The sequence below is a fragment of the Schistocerca piceifrons genome, chromosome 9 (genome assembly GCF_021461385.2).
Source record: "Schistocerca piceifrons isolate TAMUIC-IGC-003096 chromosome 9, iqSchPice1.1, whole genome shotgun sequence".
NCBI classification, from domain to species: Eukaryota; Metazoa; Arthropoda; class Insecta; order Orthoptera; family Acrididae; genus Schistocerca; species Schistocerca piceifrons.
This window is the reverse complement of record NC_060146.1, coordinates 32904604-32923117: the sequence shown is the minus strand read 5'-3', so window position 1 is coordinate 32923117 and position 18514 is coordinate 32904604. Positions and strand designations below refer to the sequence as shown.

General features: G+C 43.0%; 1 protein-coding gene across 1 annotated transcript in view; it reads right to left on the bottom strand.

The window, feature by feature from the left end:
• Nucleotides 1–18514, bottom strand: part of LOC124716668 (cilia- and flagella-associated protein 58-like) — a 300831-nt gene that overhangs the window by 142758 nt on the left and 139559 nt on the right. The window contains exon 10 of the mRNA XM_047243206.1: nt 8933–9194. Coding sequence (XP_047099162.1) covers nt 8933–9194 — 262 coding nt within the window. The remainder of the gene's footprint in view (nt 1–8932; nt 9195–18514) is intronic.

Here is an 18514-nt window from a genome sequence, read left to right as displayed (position 1 = left end):
CCTTTTTTTAACACGACAGAATATAATTCATGAAGTACCAATATCAAATTTCTATTAGGCCTACTACAAGTAATAAGTTTTAAGTTAGGTAATAGATTCACATTTCATTCATATGCTCCAGCTTCTCAAGAAAGAGATCGAAAAGTAGTAGTATGAAATTTTTATATAAATTTGGAATCGTCATATTTTTCCATAATATGTGTGATGTCCCTGTTCCCCGACCCCTTCTGTCTGCAGGAAAGTTTATTTCTAGACATGAGGAGGATTCCGCTGGTAGAGACATGATGTACACTATGCACTCATTCAAAAATCAACTTACGATTCATTCAGAAATAAACTTAGAATATGCTCAAAAATGTTCAAAAACCAACAGGGATACTTTTCAAAATCATATGAACAATCGATACACCAATGTGTGCTGGATACCAGACGCTTTGTTAAATGAGGTTTTTTTCTGCAAGACTATGAATTTGGCACCACTACCCCCTACTTCCCCCCACCCCCAAAAAACAAAAAAAGAACAAAAAAATCACAGAATTCTAAAAAAATTCCCAGGTTTTTCCCAGTTTTCTACCAGATGAAAAAATTCCTGGGTTTTTCACGGATCTCCCGTGTCATATGCACCATGTTACAGTGAAACCACATTTATATATCAGCGCACACTCCGCTGCAGAGTGAAAATCTCATTCTGGTCACATTTATATGTTCTCAGCTCTACGTCTTTTGCACTTTTACACTGTGTACTGTGCACTTTTTCGATTTGCATGCAAAGTTACTCCACGTTCAAGTCTTCCATTCATATTTCTCCGCAATTTTACACTATTATTTTTGTTGCACTTATACATTACAAAGACTGAGAAATTCTCTCAAAACGTTTTGTATATGGTGTGGCCAGCGACTTTGCTTTGCTGTCTTGCACTTATTACTGAGACCTTAGCTACAGTACACATGGTGACACTGTGGTAGTCAGTTTCAAACTATATAACTTGGAACACTGCTCCCTACAGCGGCCTTCACACACCACTCAAGGTTGCTGGCTGAGCAGCTGACTCACGAACAGTCAGCATGAGATGTCAGCGAAAACAGCAGCAGTAATGCCAGCACCAAATTTGCACACAGCAACAGCTGCACCTGTTCTCAGTAGTGGCATGACATTGTGCGCCCCGTGAACTTCGAATGCACAAGCGATGTGGAGCAGCACTTCTCGATGGCATCGTGTAATGTGGAGGGAATGTGGCCCGCGGTCCAACAGTCACACAATATGTACCGGTGACACTTGACAGTAGTGTAAGCAGGTGGATAGCACAGTGAGTGAAACTAGGAGTGTTTTTGTAATTGGTGAATTCAATTCTTAAGTGTAGTTTCTAATTTTTGTGCACGTGAAAATGACGAGTTCATCACAAAATAAAAGAAGATATCTTTCCACGCAGGAGATAGTAAATATAATTGAAGATGTGCAAAAAGTTCTAGTGAACATAAAGTGAGCATTGCAGACTGTCTCAAAATCCCGTATTCCACCTTAACTACCATACTGGCAAATTAAATGCAGATATGATCCAGAGCTTCAAAAGCCAGGACAAGTAGTGAGAAACTGATGCATATTCAGTATGGAAAATTTCCATGTGCAGAAAAATGCCTACAGACTCGGTTTCAGCAATAGTGTGTAGCTAATGTACCTATTTCAGGTGCAATACTGAAAGAATAGGCTTTAGAATTCGCAAAAAACTTAATGCTGAAAACTGTCGTGCTGCTTCTGGTTGATTCCACCACTTCCTCTCATTGTACACAGACCCAGTCTCTCCCATCTACTAAATCTCCCACTTCCAGCTCCACTGCCCCCAAAACCTCAAAATTCTAGTCAACACAATCTGGAACCACAACACCCCAATTCAGTAGTAATGCTCCAACTCCCCAAGACACTATCCAAATTGAACCCTGCCTGGAACAGTTCCGTCCTCCGTCACAGTGGGACCCACCTCCTCTTCCTCAAAATCACCCTCTCCAAACCTTCCAGGAATTTCTCACTTCCAGCCTTGCCTCTCAATCTTTCTTCAAAAACCTTAATCCTACTCCCAACATCACCACAGCTGAAGCCCATTCTATCCATGATCTGAAAGCTGACCGATCCATCGTCACTCTTCCGGCTGACAAGGGTTCCACGACCATGGTACTTGATCGTCGGGAGTATGTGGCTGAGGGACTGCATCAGCTTTCAGACAACATACAAAGTTCGCCAAGGTAATCCCATTCCTGATGTCCAGGTGGAGCTTCAAGGAATCCTCAGAACCTTAGGCCCCCTACAAAACCTTTCACCTCACTCCATCATCCTCCTGACCCCACCGACACCCCGCACCCCTATCTTCTACCTACTTCCTAAAATTCACAAACCCAAACATCCCGGTCGCCCCATTGTAGCTGGTTGCCAAGCCCCCACAGAACGTATCTCTGCCTACATAGATCAACACCTTCAACCCATTACATGCAGTCTCCCATCCTTCATCAAAGACACCAACCACTTTCTCGAATGCCTGGAATCCTTATCTAATCTGTTACCCCCGGAAACCATCCTTGTAACCATTGATGCCACTTCCCTATACACAAATATCCCGCACATCCAGGGCCTCACTGCGATGGAGCACTTCCTTTCACGCCAATCACCTGCCACCCTACCTAAAACCTCTTTCCTCATTACCTCAGCCAGCTTCATCCTAACTCTCAACTTCTTCACTTTTGAAGGCCAGACACACCAACAATTAAAGGGAACAGCCATGGGTACCAGGATTGCCCCCTCATACACCAACCTACTTATGGGTTGCTTAGAGGAAGTCTTCTTGGTCACCCAGGCCTGCAAACCCAAAGCTTGGTACAGATTTATTGATGACATTGTCATGATCTGGACTCACAGTGAAGAAGAACTCCAGAATTTCCTCTCCAACCTCAACTCCTTTAGTTCCATCAGATTCACCTGGTCCTACTCCAAATCCCATGCCACTTTCCTCGACATTGACCTCCATCTGTCCAATGGACAGCTTCACACGTCCATCCACATCAAACCCACCAACAAGCAACAGTACCTCCATTATGACAGCTGCCACCCATTCCACATCAAACAGTCCCTTCCCTACAGCTTAGGTCTTCGTGGCAAACAAATCTGCTCCAGTCCTGAATCCCTGAACCATTACACCAACAACCTGAAAACAGCTTTCGCATCCCGCAACTACCCTCCCGACCTGGTACAGAAGCAAATAACCAGAGCCACTTCCTCATCCCCTCAAACCCAGAACCTCCCACAGAAGAACCCCAAAAGTGCCCCACTTGTGACAGGATACTTTCCGGGACTGGATCAGACTCTGAATGTGGCTCTCCAGCAGGGATACAACTTCCTCAAACCCTGCCCTGAAATGAGATTCATCCTTTATGAAATCCTCCCCACTCCACCAAGAGTGTCTTTCCGCCGTCCACCTAACCTTCGTAACCTCTTGGTTCATCCCTGTGAAATCCCCAAACCACCTTCCCTACCTTCTGGCTCCTATCCTTGTAACCGCCCCTGGTGTAAAACCTATCCCATGCACCCTCCCACCACCACCTACTCCAGTCCTGTAATCCGGAAGGTGTACACGATCAAAGGCAGAGCCACGTGTGAAAGCACCCGCAGGATTTAACAACTGACCTGCCTACACTGTGAAGCCTTCTATATGTGGGAATGACCAGCAACAAACTGTCCATTCACATGAATGGACATAGGCAGACAGTGTTTGTTGGTAATGAGGATCACCCTGTGACTAAACATGCCTTGGTGCACGGCCAGCACATCTTGGCACAGTGTTACACCATTCGGGCTATCTGGATACTTCCCACTGACACCAACCTGTCAGAACTCCGGAGATGAGAACTTGCCCTTCAATATATCCCCTCTTCCCGTTACCCACCAGGCCTCAACCTCTGCTAATTTCAAGTTGCCGCCCCTCATACATCACTTGTCACTCAACAACATCTTTGCCTCTGTACTTCCGCCTCGACTGACATCTCTGGCCAAACTCTTTGCCTTTACATATGTCTGCCTGTGTCTGTATATGTGCAGATGGATATGTGTGTGTGTGTGTGTGTGTGTGTGTGTGTGTGTGTGTGTGTGTGTCCCTTTTTCCCCCTAAGGTAAGTCTTTCCACTCCTGGGATTGGAAATGACTCCTTACCCTCTTCCTTAAAACCCACATCCCTTCGTCTTTCCCTCTCCTTCCCTCTTTCCTGATGAAGCAACCGTGGGTTGCGAAAGAGTGAAATTTGTGTGTGTGTGTGTGTGTGTGTGTGTGTGTGTTGTGTGTTTTTTATTGTGTCTATCTACCAGTGCTTATGTCTGCTTGTGTCTGTATATGTGTGGATCGATATGTGTGTGTGTGTGCGAGTGTATACCCGTCCCTTTTTCCCCCTAAGGTAAGTCTTTCCGCTCCCGGGATTGGAATGACTCCTTACCCTCTCCCTTAAAACCCACATCCTTTCGTCTTTCCCTTTCCTTCCCTCTTTCCTGATGAGGCAACAGTTTGTTGCAAAAGCTAGAATTTTGTGTGTATGTTTGTGTGTCTATCGACCTGCCAGCGCTTTCGTTCGGTAAGTCACCTCATCTTTGTTTTTGTATATATATATATATATATATATATAAAAAGCGCTGGCAGGTCGATAGACACACAAACAAACACAAACATACACACAAAATTCAAGCTTTCGCAACAGACTGTTGCCTCATCAGGAAAGAGGGAAGGAGAGGGGAAGATGAAAGGAAGTGGGTTTTAAGGGAGAGGGTAAGGAGTCATTCCAATCCCAGGAGCGGAAAGACTTTCCTTAGGGGGAAAAAAGGACAGGTATACACTCGCACACACGCACATATCCATCCACAGATACAGACACAAGCAATATAATGGAAGGAAACATTCCACGTGGGAAAAATTATATATAAAAACAAAGATGAGGTGACTTACCGAACAAAAGCGCTGGCAGGTCGATAGACACACAAACAAACACAAACACACACACAAAATTCAAGCTTTCGCAACAAACTGTTGCCTCATCAGGAAAGAGGGAAGGAGAGGGGAAGACGAAAGGAAGTGGGTTTTAAGGGAGAGGGTAAGGAGTCATTCCAATCCCGGGAGCGGAAAGACTTACCTTAGGGGGAAAAAAGGACAGGTATACACTCGCACACACACACATATCCATCCACACATACAGACACAAGCAGACATATTTAAAGACAAAGAGTTTGGGCAGAGATGTCAGTCGAGGCAGAAGTGTGGAGGCAAAGAAGTTGTTGAAAGACAGGTGAGGTATGAGTGGCGGCAACTTGAAATTAGCGGAGATTGAGGCCTGGCGGATGACGAGAAGAGAGGATATACTGAAGGGCAAGTTCCCATCTCCGGAGTTCGGATAGGTTGGTGTTGGTGGGAAGTATCCAGATAACCCGGACGGTGTAACACTGTGCCAAGATGTGCTGGCTGTGCACCAAGGCATGTTTAGCCACAGGGTGATCCTCATTACCAACAAACACTGTCTGCCTGTGTCCATTCATGCGAATGGACAGTTTGTTGCTGGTCATTCCCACATAGAATGCATCACAGTGTAGGCAGGTCAGTTGGTAAATCACGTGGGTGCTTTCACACGTGGCTCTGCCTCTGATCGTGTACACCTTCCGGGTTACAGGACTGGAGTAGGTGGTGGTGGGAGGGTGCATGGGACAGGTTTTGCATCGGGGGCGGTTACAAGGATAGGAGCCAGAGGGTAGGGAAGGTGGTTTGGGGATTTCATAGGGATGAACTAACAGGTTACGAAGGTTAGGTGGACGGCGGAAAGACACTCTTGGCGGAGTGGGGAGGATTTCATGAAGGATGGATCTCATTTCAGGGCAGGATTTGAGGAAGTCGTATCCCTGCTGGAGAGCCACATTCAGAGTCTGGTCCAGTCCCGGAAAGTATCCTGTCACAAGTGGGGCACTTTTGTGGTTCTTCTGTGGGGGATTCTGGGTTTGAGGGGACGAGGAAGTGGCTCTGGTTATTTGCTTCTGTACCAGGTCGGGAGGGTAGTTGCGGGATGCGAAAGCTGTTTTCAGGTTGTTGGTGTAATGATTCAGGGATTCCGGACTGGAGCAGATTCGTTTGCCACGAAGACCTAGGCTGTAGGGAAGGGACCGTTTGATGTGGAATGGGTGGCAGCTGTCATAATGGAGGTACTGTTGCTTGTTGGTGGGTTTGATGTGGACGGACGTGTGAAGTTGGCCATTGGACAGGTGGAGGTCAACGTCAAGGAAAGTGGCATGGGATTTGGAGTAGGACCAGGTGAAACTGATGGAACCAAAGGAGTTGAGGTTGGAGAGGAAGTTCTGGAGTTCTTCTTCACTGTGAGTCCAGATCATGAAGATGTCATCAATAAATCTGTACCAAACTTTGGGTTGGCAGACTTGGGTAACCAAGAAGGCTTCCTCTAAGCGACCCATGAATAGGTTGGCGTACGAGGGGGCCATCCTGGTGCCCATGGCTGTTCCCTTTAATTGTTGGTATGTCTGGCCCTCAAAAGTGAAGAAGTTGTGGGTCAGGATGAAGCTGGCTAAGGTGATGAGGAAAGAGGTTTTAGGTAGGGTGGCAGGTGATCGGCGTGAAAGGAAATGCTCCATCGCAGCGAGGCCCTGGACGTGCGGAATATTTGTGTATAAGGACGTGGCATCAATGGTTACAAGGATGGTTTCCGGGGGTAACAGATTGGGTAAGGATTCCAGGCGTTCAAGGAAGTGGTTGGTGTCCTTGATGAAGGATGGGAGACTGCATGTAATGGGTTGAAGGTGTTGATCTACGTAGGCAGAGATGCGTTCTGTGGGGGCTTGGTAACCAGCTACAATGGGGCGGCCGGGATGATTGGGTTTGTGGATTTTAGGAAGAAGGTAGAAGGTAGGGGTGCGGGGTGTCGGTGGGGTCAGGAGGTTGATGGAGTCAGGTGAAAGGTTTTGCAGGGGGCCTAAGGTTCTGAGAACAATGTCTGCTTGTGTCTGTGTATGTGTGGATGGATATGTGTGTGTGTGCGAGTGTATACCTGTCCTTTTTTCCCCCTAAGGTAAGTCTTTCCGCTCCCGGGATTGGAATGACTCCTTACCCTCTCCCTTAAAACCCATATCCTTTTGTCTTTCCTTCTCCTTCCCTCTTTCCTGACGAGGCAACCATTGGTTGCGAAAGCTAGAATTTTGTGTGTATGTTTGTGTTTGTTTGTGTGTCTATCGACCTGCCAGCGCTTTTGTTTGGTAAGTTTCATCATCTTTCTTTTTTTTTATATATATATATATATATATATATATATATATATATATATATATATATATATATATATATATATATATATATATATATATATTACTGTACAGTGTTAATGATTAATATTTCTATTATTTACCCCATTCCCTTCAATTGCACAACATGTATATACACTGTACTTATAGATTTATTTATTCCTATTCAAGAATTAATCTATTGTATAGAAAGAGTTGTCAAGGAAATATGATTTCAATTTATTTTTGAAGCTATTACTGCTGTCTGTCAGACATTTTATTTAATCTGGTAATTTGCCAAAAATTTTTATAGCAGCCTATTTTACCCCTTTCTGTGCCAACAATAGCTTGAGTAAAGGATAGTGCAAGTCCTTCTTTTTTCTGGTATTATAATCATGAATGTCACTGTCATTTTTAAACTGGTCCATGTTGTTGAGAACAAATTTCATTAGTGAGTAAATGTACTGTGAGGCTGTTGTAAGAATTCCCAATCTTTTGACAAGCAGTACTGCATGAAATAAACACAGAAATCAATGTGGAACATACGAAGAAAGTATCCATTAGGACAGTGTGGCACAATCTGGCATTAATGGGCTACGGCAGCAGACGACTGACATAAGTGCCTTTGCTAACAGCACGACATCGCTCACAGTGCCTCTCCTGGACTCGTGACCGTATTGATTAGACCGTAGACAACTGGAAAGCTGTGGCCTTGTGAGATAGTCCCAATTTCAATTAGTAAGAGCAATTAGTAGTGTTTGAGTGAGGCACAGACCGCACGGAGCCATGGACCCAAGTTGTTAACAAAGTACTGTGCAAGCTGGTGGGGCTCCACATAATTGTGTGGGCTGTGTTTACATGGAACAGACTGGGTCCTCTGGTCCAACTGAACCAATCATTGATTGGAAATGATTATGTCTGGCTACTTGGAAATCATTTGCTGTCATTTGAGGACTCTGTGTTCAGACCAATGATGGAATTTTTATGAATGACAATGTGCAGCATCACTGAGACATAATTATTCATGACTGGTTTGAAGACCATTCTGGACAATTTGAGGGAATGATTTGGCTTCCCAGACCAGCCAGCATGAATCCCACCAAACATTTATGACACATAATCGATAAGTCAGTTTGAGCACAAAATTCTGTTCCGGGAACACTGAGGCAGCATGGCTCAGCATTTCTGCAAGGGACTTCCAACAACTTGTTGAGTCCATGCTATGTAGAGCTGCAGCACTACGCCAGGTAAAAGGAGCTCTGACACAATATTAGGAGGAATCCCATGACTTTTTTCACCTCAATGTAAAAGTCTCATTTTGAAAAATACAGTTTCTCTGTTTTAATTATTGAACGGTCCTCATGCATACAGCAAATAATTAAGTACCCTTGGGAGAAATGCTGATTAGGATCGTGGAGGTGGGAGGGAAGATGAAGCTATGCAATGGGAAGGTTTATTTTGTCTTTGATCAACTAATATTTGTCAATTTAGGTAATAAATTTGTCTTAATCTATGTCGAAGCTACACATTTCTGAGAATGCCTTTGCTATCGGGTCTATGGCATGTACTATCCCAGATATAATCTAACGGCAACAATGTTACTCTGAAAGCTGATGTCACATTTTCAGCAACTTACTGGACTGCTTCAGCAGGTTGTTCTTGAGTATTTCCTTCTGGCGCGTCACGTTCTCGATTGTGCGCTTGTCCTGAATTGCCTGCTTCCTGGCAGCCTCCATATCCCGCTGCACCAGTGCCAAAGTCTCCATGGCTTTTGCCTTCTTCTGTTCTGCGTAGCCTCGTAGTTGGTCCATATGCTGGGCTTTTTTCAGGTAGCTGTCTTGCAGTTTGGAAGCTTTCGAGAGCTCATTGCGAACTTTTGTAAGCTCGTCCTCCTTCGTCTGCAAAATGAAAGAAATATAAACTGGTGACAAATTCAAATGGAATCCCCTTCACGATATGACACACGAACACTATGATTCCGCAGGGCACTCTCACTGATGACAGGTGGTAAATGCGATGATTTGAAATGTTATGCTGCAGGAGGAAGACGAGGGGTAGCTTTTACGCTGCAACTGTCACCTCAAAAAATATAGTTCTGCAATTAATTGTTTCCTTTTTTTCAGGTACTTGTCTGATGCATACATTTGTAGCATTTTCTTGTAAGTTTAATGGACACAACAGGTACACACAACAAGAGACTTTTGTCATTAATAATACAGTCTCTTTCACTATTTACTAGTCTGCCAATGCTGGCTATCTTTTCGATTCTGCAACTGTAGGAATCTCGTGATTTTGAGGCGAAGAACTCATCGAGCTGTGTACAGGGTGCATTTTCGTTCAGAAAGGATGTTCCTTGAAGGCTGTTCGGCAAACAGCAGAAAAGGTGAAAATTTGAGAGTGCGAGATTAGCTGAATAATGCGGGTGTGGAATGACTTCCCAACCCAACACTTGTACATTTTTTTTTATTTTTTTTTTTTTTTATTTTTATTTTTCCAGTCTAGCAGAATGCGCACAGGCATTATCGTCGAGTAGAATCACCTCGTGCAGCCTTTCCAGTTGGATTGTGTCTGCAAGACAGTTGTTGACAATAAATGTCAGCATGACAATTACAACTCAGGGAATCAATTCATAGGACACCACACTGTCACAGTTCCATCAGATGCATAACATTATCTTTTACAGATGTGCACAGATCTTTTGTACAGGGAGTTGCTGCTTTGTTTAGGCTCAATCATTCCATTCCAGTTCTTACATTAGCATAAAGACACCATTTCTCGTTACCAGTAACGATACAGGATAGGAATGGTTTGTGTTGTTCACAAGCCAATTGATGAAAAGCAAGCAGAGATGTATATATGGCCACCCACTGAGTTTTGTGATTTTAGCTTAGAGAATACAGTATCCATACAACCAATTTTTTAACCTTCCCCACTGCATGCAAATGTCACATGATGGTGGAATGTTCACATTTCATCACATCTACCAGTTCACAAGTTCACTGATGTGGATCATTGTGAATTAACACATTATCTCCATACACAGTGAAAATGTTTCTGGCTACCTCTACTGCTGCTACACCCTCTATTGAAACAGAAGAATATGTCAGAAATGTTCCACTTTCTCTTCACTTGTCACTCCATTTTCTAGCATCAACAGCTTCACTCACTATCTCCAAATGACAATATTTAAACTCTAATAGTAACAGTGAACTACAAATAAAAAATGGCAATTGATAAATAAACTCACAGCAACCAGAATACCAACATGCAAAACTAAAACCCTACCATCCTATGCAGCAATTAATAACATGCTGCATAAACACAGTGAAATTCTTCAGTTATTTCTGCACAAGCATAACATCACTTGATTTTCTGTGACCAGCCATCACCTACCAATACAAAAATCTCTGGGACAGTGCCTAAAATGTCATCTGTGTGTGTACACAGTAATAAAGAATGGGAAGGCAGACAGAACAAGAAATTATTGTAATGTGACTAGCTAGTATAGACTGTATGGCCAGCAGAGATTTTTTTTGTTCTTATTTAATCAAATTTTTACATTGTACACAAATTACAACATATTCTAAGCTTTACATCCTAATTAACTCCATATGAGCGTGGTGTTTTCCAAATGTACTTCTGACAAAAAAGCAATTCTGGTAGCTCATGTCCAAAGTTTTTGAAATCTTAACTTTTGCATTCTTGTAGAGATATTTTCACGGCAACTTCCATTGCCTAATCAAGAAGCGAAATACCAATTCTCATAAATTTAGCTTCAAAAATTTTTTAATGTAATGAAATGTTTTCTTAAAAATTTTCATCCCCTATTACACCCTCTCAGGGGGTGAATTTCCAGAACCACTGAAACACATTTTTTTTTTTTTTTAATTTCTAACAAAGAAGTCAAATACCAGTTATCATAGACATAGCATTGAAATTTCTTTGGTAGTTCTTTAGTAAAAATAATAATAATAAACCTTTCACTTCCCATTTTACTCCCCTAGTAGTTAAATTTCCAAAAACGTTGAAATAAATATATTTTTTTTAATTTCCTGACTGAAAAACCAAATAACAGTTTTCTCAGTTCTAGCTTCAAAATTCCATTAACAGTGACATACTTTCAAAAAGCCTTTCATCCCTTATTTCACACTTTTAGGAGTGGGATTTCAGACACTCCCTTCTTAAATGATGCCTGATGATGAGTCAGTGAATCGGTCTGACCCTATTTCAAACCCCCCCAAAGGTATGAATTTCCCAAAACAGTGAAACACGTATTTTTTCATCTCTACCCAAATACTAGTTTCAAAGCTTTAGCTTTAAAAATGCTTTTGCAATGAAATACTTTCATAAAATGTTTTACCCCTATTTCACTGCCTAAGGGGTTGACTTCCCAAAACCAGTGACATGAATGTGTTTTATTTCTAACAGAAAAGACAAATACAGATTTTCATAGTTTTAGCATCAAAAAGGCTTGCAAAATCTTCCATCCTCCATTTCACCTCCACTGGTGTTGAATTTCCAAAAACAGTGAAACACATTTTTTTTTATTTCTAAGAATGTAAATTTAAAATTTCATAGATTTAGCTTTAAAAATGCTTTCATAATAAAACAATACTGTGAAAAGGAACATCCCCTATTCCACCCCCCGAGGGGTTCGATTTCTAAAAACAGTAAAGCACGTACTTTTTTATTTGTAACTGAGAAGTCAAATACCAATGTTCATAGATATAGCTTTAAAAATGCTTTAATAGTTCTTTAATAATGACATTTTTTTTAAAAAAAAAAAAAAAAAGCTTTCACCCCTTATTTCACCTCTAAAGGGTTAAATTTCCAAAAATGCTGAAACATGTATTTCTTTATTTCTAACTGAGAAACAAAATACCAGTTTTCCTAAGTCTAGCTTCAAAATTGCCTTAATAGTGACATTTTCAAAAAAGCTCTTCATTCCTATTTTACCCTCTTTGAGTTGGAATTTTGAAAAATCCATTCTTAAACGAAGCCTACAGTATAAGATCCACAACTTCTCAGAATTTTCAGTTTCCATCCTCAGGGGATTTGGTGGGTCGATGATGAGTCAGTGAGTCAGTCACTCAGTCAGGACATTGCCTTTTATATCGTCACGTAGAAGAAGGTGTAATTAGATGAATGACGAACACTAACTTCACTTAACAAAGGTTTATTCAGCACTTGCACACACAAGAGCGCCGAGCGAACTGCCTCAGCCAGAACACATACAGTATATATACAGCTACAGAACATTCCAGTACAATGATTCTTGACATTTGTGGATACTTCTAGAATGTACTCAAACCAAATATAGAAATTAAAATTGTACAGTCCAGGTGAGTTTCAAACTTACGACCCTCCATGCATCAGTTTAGTATCAGAACCACTACGCCACAGTGCTACGCAGCGTCTTCTGTGAGACTGCTCCCTCGTTAACAGAACAGCGTCTCGGTGTTACATCCTCCTATCCCGGGAATGAGTCATCAGTCCTGCATACTCCGACTCCCAATGACTGATGCTCGCCCTGGTGGTGATCTTCTTAGAACTTCCTTTGCCGCTACGCTTATCATCATCTTTCTGCTTGCTGCCTGTCGCTGGAGATTCGAATTTACCCTGGGTTGCAGGATCCTTGTAGGGCTTCATTCGAAGGATATGGACTGCATCTCTGATCTTTCGTTGTCTTGTGTGGGGGTCAAAATCTTCAACTTCATAAGTAACACCACACAACTGTCTTGCAACCTTATAAGGTGCAAAGTAGCGCCTGAGGAGCTTCTCAGAGAGACCAACTTTCCAAACAGGAGTGAAGATCCAGACGAGGTCACCAGGCTGGTATACAACAGGGCAGTGGCTCGCGACTACATCTACATCTACATGGTTACTCCGCAATTCACACTTGTGTACCTGACAGAGGGTTCATCAAACCAGTTTCATACTGCTTCTCCACCATTCCATTCTCAAATGGAGCATGGGGAAAAGGAACACCTAAATCTTTCTGTTCGAGCTCTGGTTTCTCTTATTTTATTATAATGATCATTTCTCCCTACGTAGGTGGGAGTCAACAAAATATTTACGCATTCTGAAGAGAAAGTTGGTGATTGAAATTTCGAAAATAGATCTCGCCACAAAGAAAACTGCTTTTGTTTCAGTGACTGCCACCCCAACTCATATATCTTATCAGTGATACTCTCACACCTATTGCGCGATAACATGAAATGAGCTGCCCTTCTCTGCACTTTTTCAATGTCCTCCATCAATCCCACCTGGTAAGAATACCATACCATGCAGCAATATTCCAGCAGAGGACAGACAAGTGTAATGTAGGCGGTCTCTTTAGTGGGTTTGTCGCATCTTCTAAGTGTTCTGTCAATAAAGCGCAGTCTTTGTTTCGCCCTCCCCACAATATTATCTATGTGGTCTTTCCAATTTAAGTTGCTTGTAATTGTAATTCCTAGGTATTTAGTCAAATTGACAGCCCTTAGATTGTGCTATTTATCGTGTACACAAAATTTATCAGATTTCTTTTAGTACCCATGTGGATGACCTCACAATTTTCTTTGTTTAATGCTAATTACCACTTTTTGCACCATACAGAAATTCTCTCTAGATCATTTTGTAATTGGAATTGATCATCTGATGATTTTACTAGACAGTAAATTACAGCATCATCTGCAAACAATCTACGGAGGCTTCTCAGATTATCACCTAGATCATTTATATAAATCAGGACCAGCAGAGGGCCTATGACACTACCTTGCGGAATGCCAGATATCACTTCTGCTCTACTCGATGACTTGAAATCACGAATCCAGTCACACAACTGAGATGATACTCCATATGCACGCAATTTGATTAATAGTCATTTGTAAGGAATGGTATTGAGCCGTGTATCAACTCGTGCTACACTTTGTGTTTAGATTGCATTGGTTTTCCTTTCCTTCCCCTGACATGTTTGTTTGATATGTTGTCTGTCATTAAGTGGCTGCTTGGTTGTCTTTTCCCTCGGCTATCGATATCTGCATTTGTGAGATCTTTGACAGGTGGTAACCTCGCGTGGTGGCGCGGAAGTAGGGGTGTGGTGCGCAGAGAGAGTGTGGTGGAGACGGGAGGGCAGTGTGGCTCTCCAGCGCGGACCAGGCGTGGTCGTTTGTACGGAGTCGCCACGTGATGTATGTCGTTTGTGTGTAACGAGTGGGTCGAGTTGACGGAAGAGCTCCCCGCGTGTTGGTTGTATACAGAATCGCCCCACGAGTAGTTGCTGTTCATTTCGCCTCAGTGGGATATTAACTAGCTTCTTTACATTCTCTGTTTCAACACTGGAGTTTAAAAGGAGACACCTAACATGAAGGAGCGTTGCAGAGAAGACGTGAACTCCGGTGACAGAGCGTGTTGTCGCGTGACCATGGCGTGTTGGGTACGCTAGCGACGCATGCACATTTGGATGTGTGGATCCTTGCCATCGGCGGTCATGTACTGCCTGTTCGAGCATAATTGCAAGTTAAATTTGTGGAAAGTTTAATCATTAAGTAATAATTTTGTGTAACTAGCGTCTCTTCTGCCTTGTGGCCTCCAGCGACCGGGTTTCCTATCCCTGACACCGGTGTAAATGACAGTGATCTTTCCTCCTCCTCTCATTACTGTCCGATGGGAGGTGTAGTTTTGGCAGTTTAATTGTTTCGCTATTCTTTTTTAAATTCCTCCAAGTTTGTAAATTCCTTTTATTGCCACTAATCGTGTGTTTGCTGTGACCTGTTTAATTTTTTTAATGGCGGTGTTGGTAGCTTCACTACCTCACCGTACCTTATTAACAAAGTTCTGTATTTACTTTAGTAGCCTGTTTACTAATTTTCTTTAATTTTTTTTAAGTTGTTGTATTGCTATAAATTACTTGATTGCCATTAGCGGCATGTTTAAAAGGCTGCTTATTGCCGTACTGCTAGTTTCTGTAAGATACAAATAAAACATTTGTGAAAATCTCAACTCGACAGTAAACTACTAGAAATTTCCGTTTCCCAACTTGCGGTGTGCCTTGCAGTAACTGTAACCACTGTGTGTGTCAGCTCTGGTAGCAGAGCGTGGTTACGGTCTCTTGGTCAGTTGCTTACTGTTGAGTTCGAGAAATTGTTTCATTGTCTGATATCTTTGTGTGGTGCAAAAGCTGATTAGTTTGTTCTGTTTCAGCATCCTAGTAATTATGGAACAGCAAAAGTGCCCTCGAATAAACTTGTTGAAGAGGGAACATTTGTTGTATGAATTGGCCATCCACCAGCAGCCCACGGAAGGAAGTGTGTTGGAGCTGGTAGCGCGTTTACAGTCTGCACTTTCGTCTCTAGTGATCATCACGCCGGAAGTCAGTGGTGAGTGTAAGGCAGCAGCAAAATTCTTGGGTGAGGCAGTTGATCATCTCAGAGATACTATATCCTTAGAGGATGCTCACCCTATTGGTAGACAATTAGATAGGGTGTGGGAGCAGTTAGCTCAACTTGGTAATCGGTTACGTGATTTAGGGTCAGTTGAATTAAGTGGCTCAGATAAGCAGTCGTGGGTGGGGTTGCAGGAGAGAATAAGTGCATTGCAACTTGATCTTGCGTGCTTGTTTGGAACTAAGAAAGGGACTCCCTGAGTGAAGAGAGGAATTAGAGTTCTGTGATGGGACTAGTTGTGAGGGTGGGTGTGACTCTGTGAGTGCCGGACAGGCGGCATATTCCAAGTTACCTAATCTGATCATGTATTTGTTTAAGGATATCAGGGAGTTACGTATAGATCATCCTGAACAAATAGAAGATTTATTGTGGTTGTTGGTTCGGCTCGAACAGCATGCACAAGCATTGAGAGTTTCTCATCAGCTGATCTTGGAGCTCTTGTATCCATTAGCGGGAGATGAGTTAAGGCAATTTATCTTGCAAGCAATGGAAGGAGGTTTGTCTTTAACTCAGCTAAGGCAGCGGGTCATTGATAAAAAATTAACCAGAGGACTCCGGCAACAGCTGGAGTGTAGTTATATTTGGCGTAAGCAACGGAAGGACGAGGGGTTGTGACGGTATATTGATAGAGTCAGGTTAGCGTCATTGGCGTTGTTAGTAGGGCTTTCAGAGGAAGAACTGGTTTCGATAGTTTTAAGAGGCATGCGAGCGGTGGATAAATCTGATTTCGTCTTCAGGCAGCATCCTGTCAATTGGCAGGAGTTGGATGAGGCAGTGGGTAGTATCTGAGCATTGTCTCTTGAGAACCGGCTGCCCGATGAGGGTAGGAAGCATTTATTACAAACTGATCTACAGGTTAAGAAGACACGGGGAATTTGCAGCGATGTGAATAAGCAGGAGGATCGACGATGTTTCAGATGTGGAAGCATAGGGCATTTTGTTAGGGAATGTAGTGCTCCTCGAATGCCAGGTTGTTGGTAAAAGAGGAACTCGGAGTTATCGAGCCACGTGTGCCCAAGTGATTGCTGCCCCAATCTCCTCGTTGCCATATATTTGCTGTAGTGTGGGAGGTGAACCTCACTGTGAGATGTTGGATTCCGGAAGTTCTATTTCCTACTTGGATTTGCATTGGTACTTGGAGTTTGCGCATATTACTCGCCTTAGATCGATTCCATCCATGGTTCAGAGATGTCATTTGGCTGATGGGCAGCTGTTACCTCTGCAAGGATGGGTTCCTGGGGGTTTGTCCATGGGAGAATTTTCTTGGCCCATATATTTTGCCTTGGTGAAAGGATTGTTGGCTAACTTTATTCTTGGGTGTGACTTTATTAATAAAACTCATTTGGTTTTGGATTGTGCGGGGCATACCTTTTTCTTTAAGTTTAAACCTGAACTGAAGTTTGGTTTTTGTGAATGTAAGCAGCGGGTGCAATGTGCGGGTCCTAAGGCCTTGGCGGTCGAAGCAGGCAAGTCTGATCTGGGGCATCTCTCGGTGGAGTGGGCTTCTCGTCTTGATTTTCCCCAGCTTCTCTGTGGTCGACTAGGAGTTACCAAAGTTCTTCAGTATAAGATTCGCCTTAGTGACCCGATTCCTGTTAGTCAGTCTCCTTATCGTTTGTCACCACCTAAAGTCAAGGTTTTGAGGTCTAAAATATCTAAAATGCTCGAAGAGGGAGTCATTAGACCCTCGACTTCATCCTACGCGTCTCCGCTGTTCCTTGTGCCCAAGGATCAAGGGCAGGACTTCAGAGTTGTTGTTGATTATCGTCACCTGAATAACAAGGTGGTTTTGGAGTCGGTTCCTCTTCCCGACCTTGATAATTCATTCACTTGGTCTGCGGGTGCAAATTGGTTCACGTTCCTTGATCTTAATCAGGGGTATTACCAAATTCCTCTAATGGAGGACTGTAAGCATGTTACCACCTTTTGCACAGATGGGAATCTGTTTGAATTTAATAGGGTTACCTTTGGTCTTGCTACTGGGGCAGCTGTATTGATGCGATTGTTGGAAAATGTCTTAGGTGATTTGGTTTGTGTGTATAACTATTTAGATGACTTGGTCATCTATAGTAAGTCATTTGAAGAACATCTTGAGCATATCTGGCAGGTATTCATTAGGCTGCAGTGTGCCGGTTTGACAGTCAAACCCGAAAAGGTCACTTTGCTCGTCCGCAGGTCTCGTTTTTGGGACACCTGGTATCGGGCCAAAGTATACGTATTGACCAGGACCGTACAAAGGCCTTAAGAACACTATCACCCCCTAGAGATAAAAGGGGAATAGCCAAATTTATTGGCATGGCTAATTATTTTAGGCGCGCTTTGTCCCCCACTTCGCTCAATTTACGCCACCCCTTAATGAACTTCATCGGAAGGGAGTTAAGTTTGAATGGGGAACCGCACAGCAGGCAGCCTTCGGCCAGATCAAAGAAGCGATTGCCAATCCTCCGGTATTGTGCGTTGCTGATTTTAGTAAGAGGTTTATTGTGCAAACTGACACTTCTAACTCCGGGGTTTCTGCAGTTCTTCTCCAAGAAGGGGACGGGCAAGGTAGCCGCTAGCATATGCGTCGCGCTGGTTAACAAATGCTGAACTCAAGTATTCAGTGTATGAGTGCGAGGTGTTGGCGGTCCTCTTTGCCTTAGAAAAGTATCGATTATATTTGGAGCATCAACCCTTTGATCTTGAAACTGATAATCAGGCACTGTGTTGGGTTTTGGCTCGCCCACGTAAAACAGGGATTTACTGTTAAACATATCAGGGGAACTGACAATGTCGTGGCTGACATGCTAAGT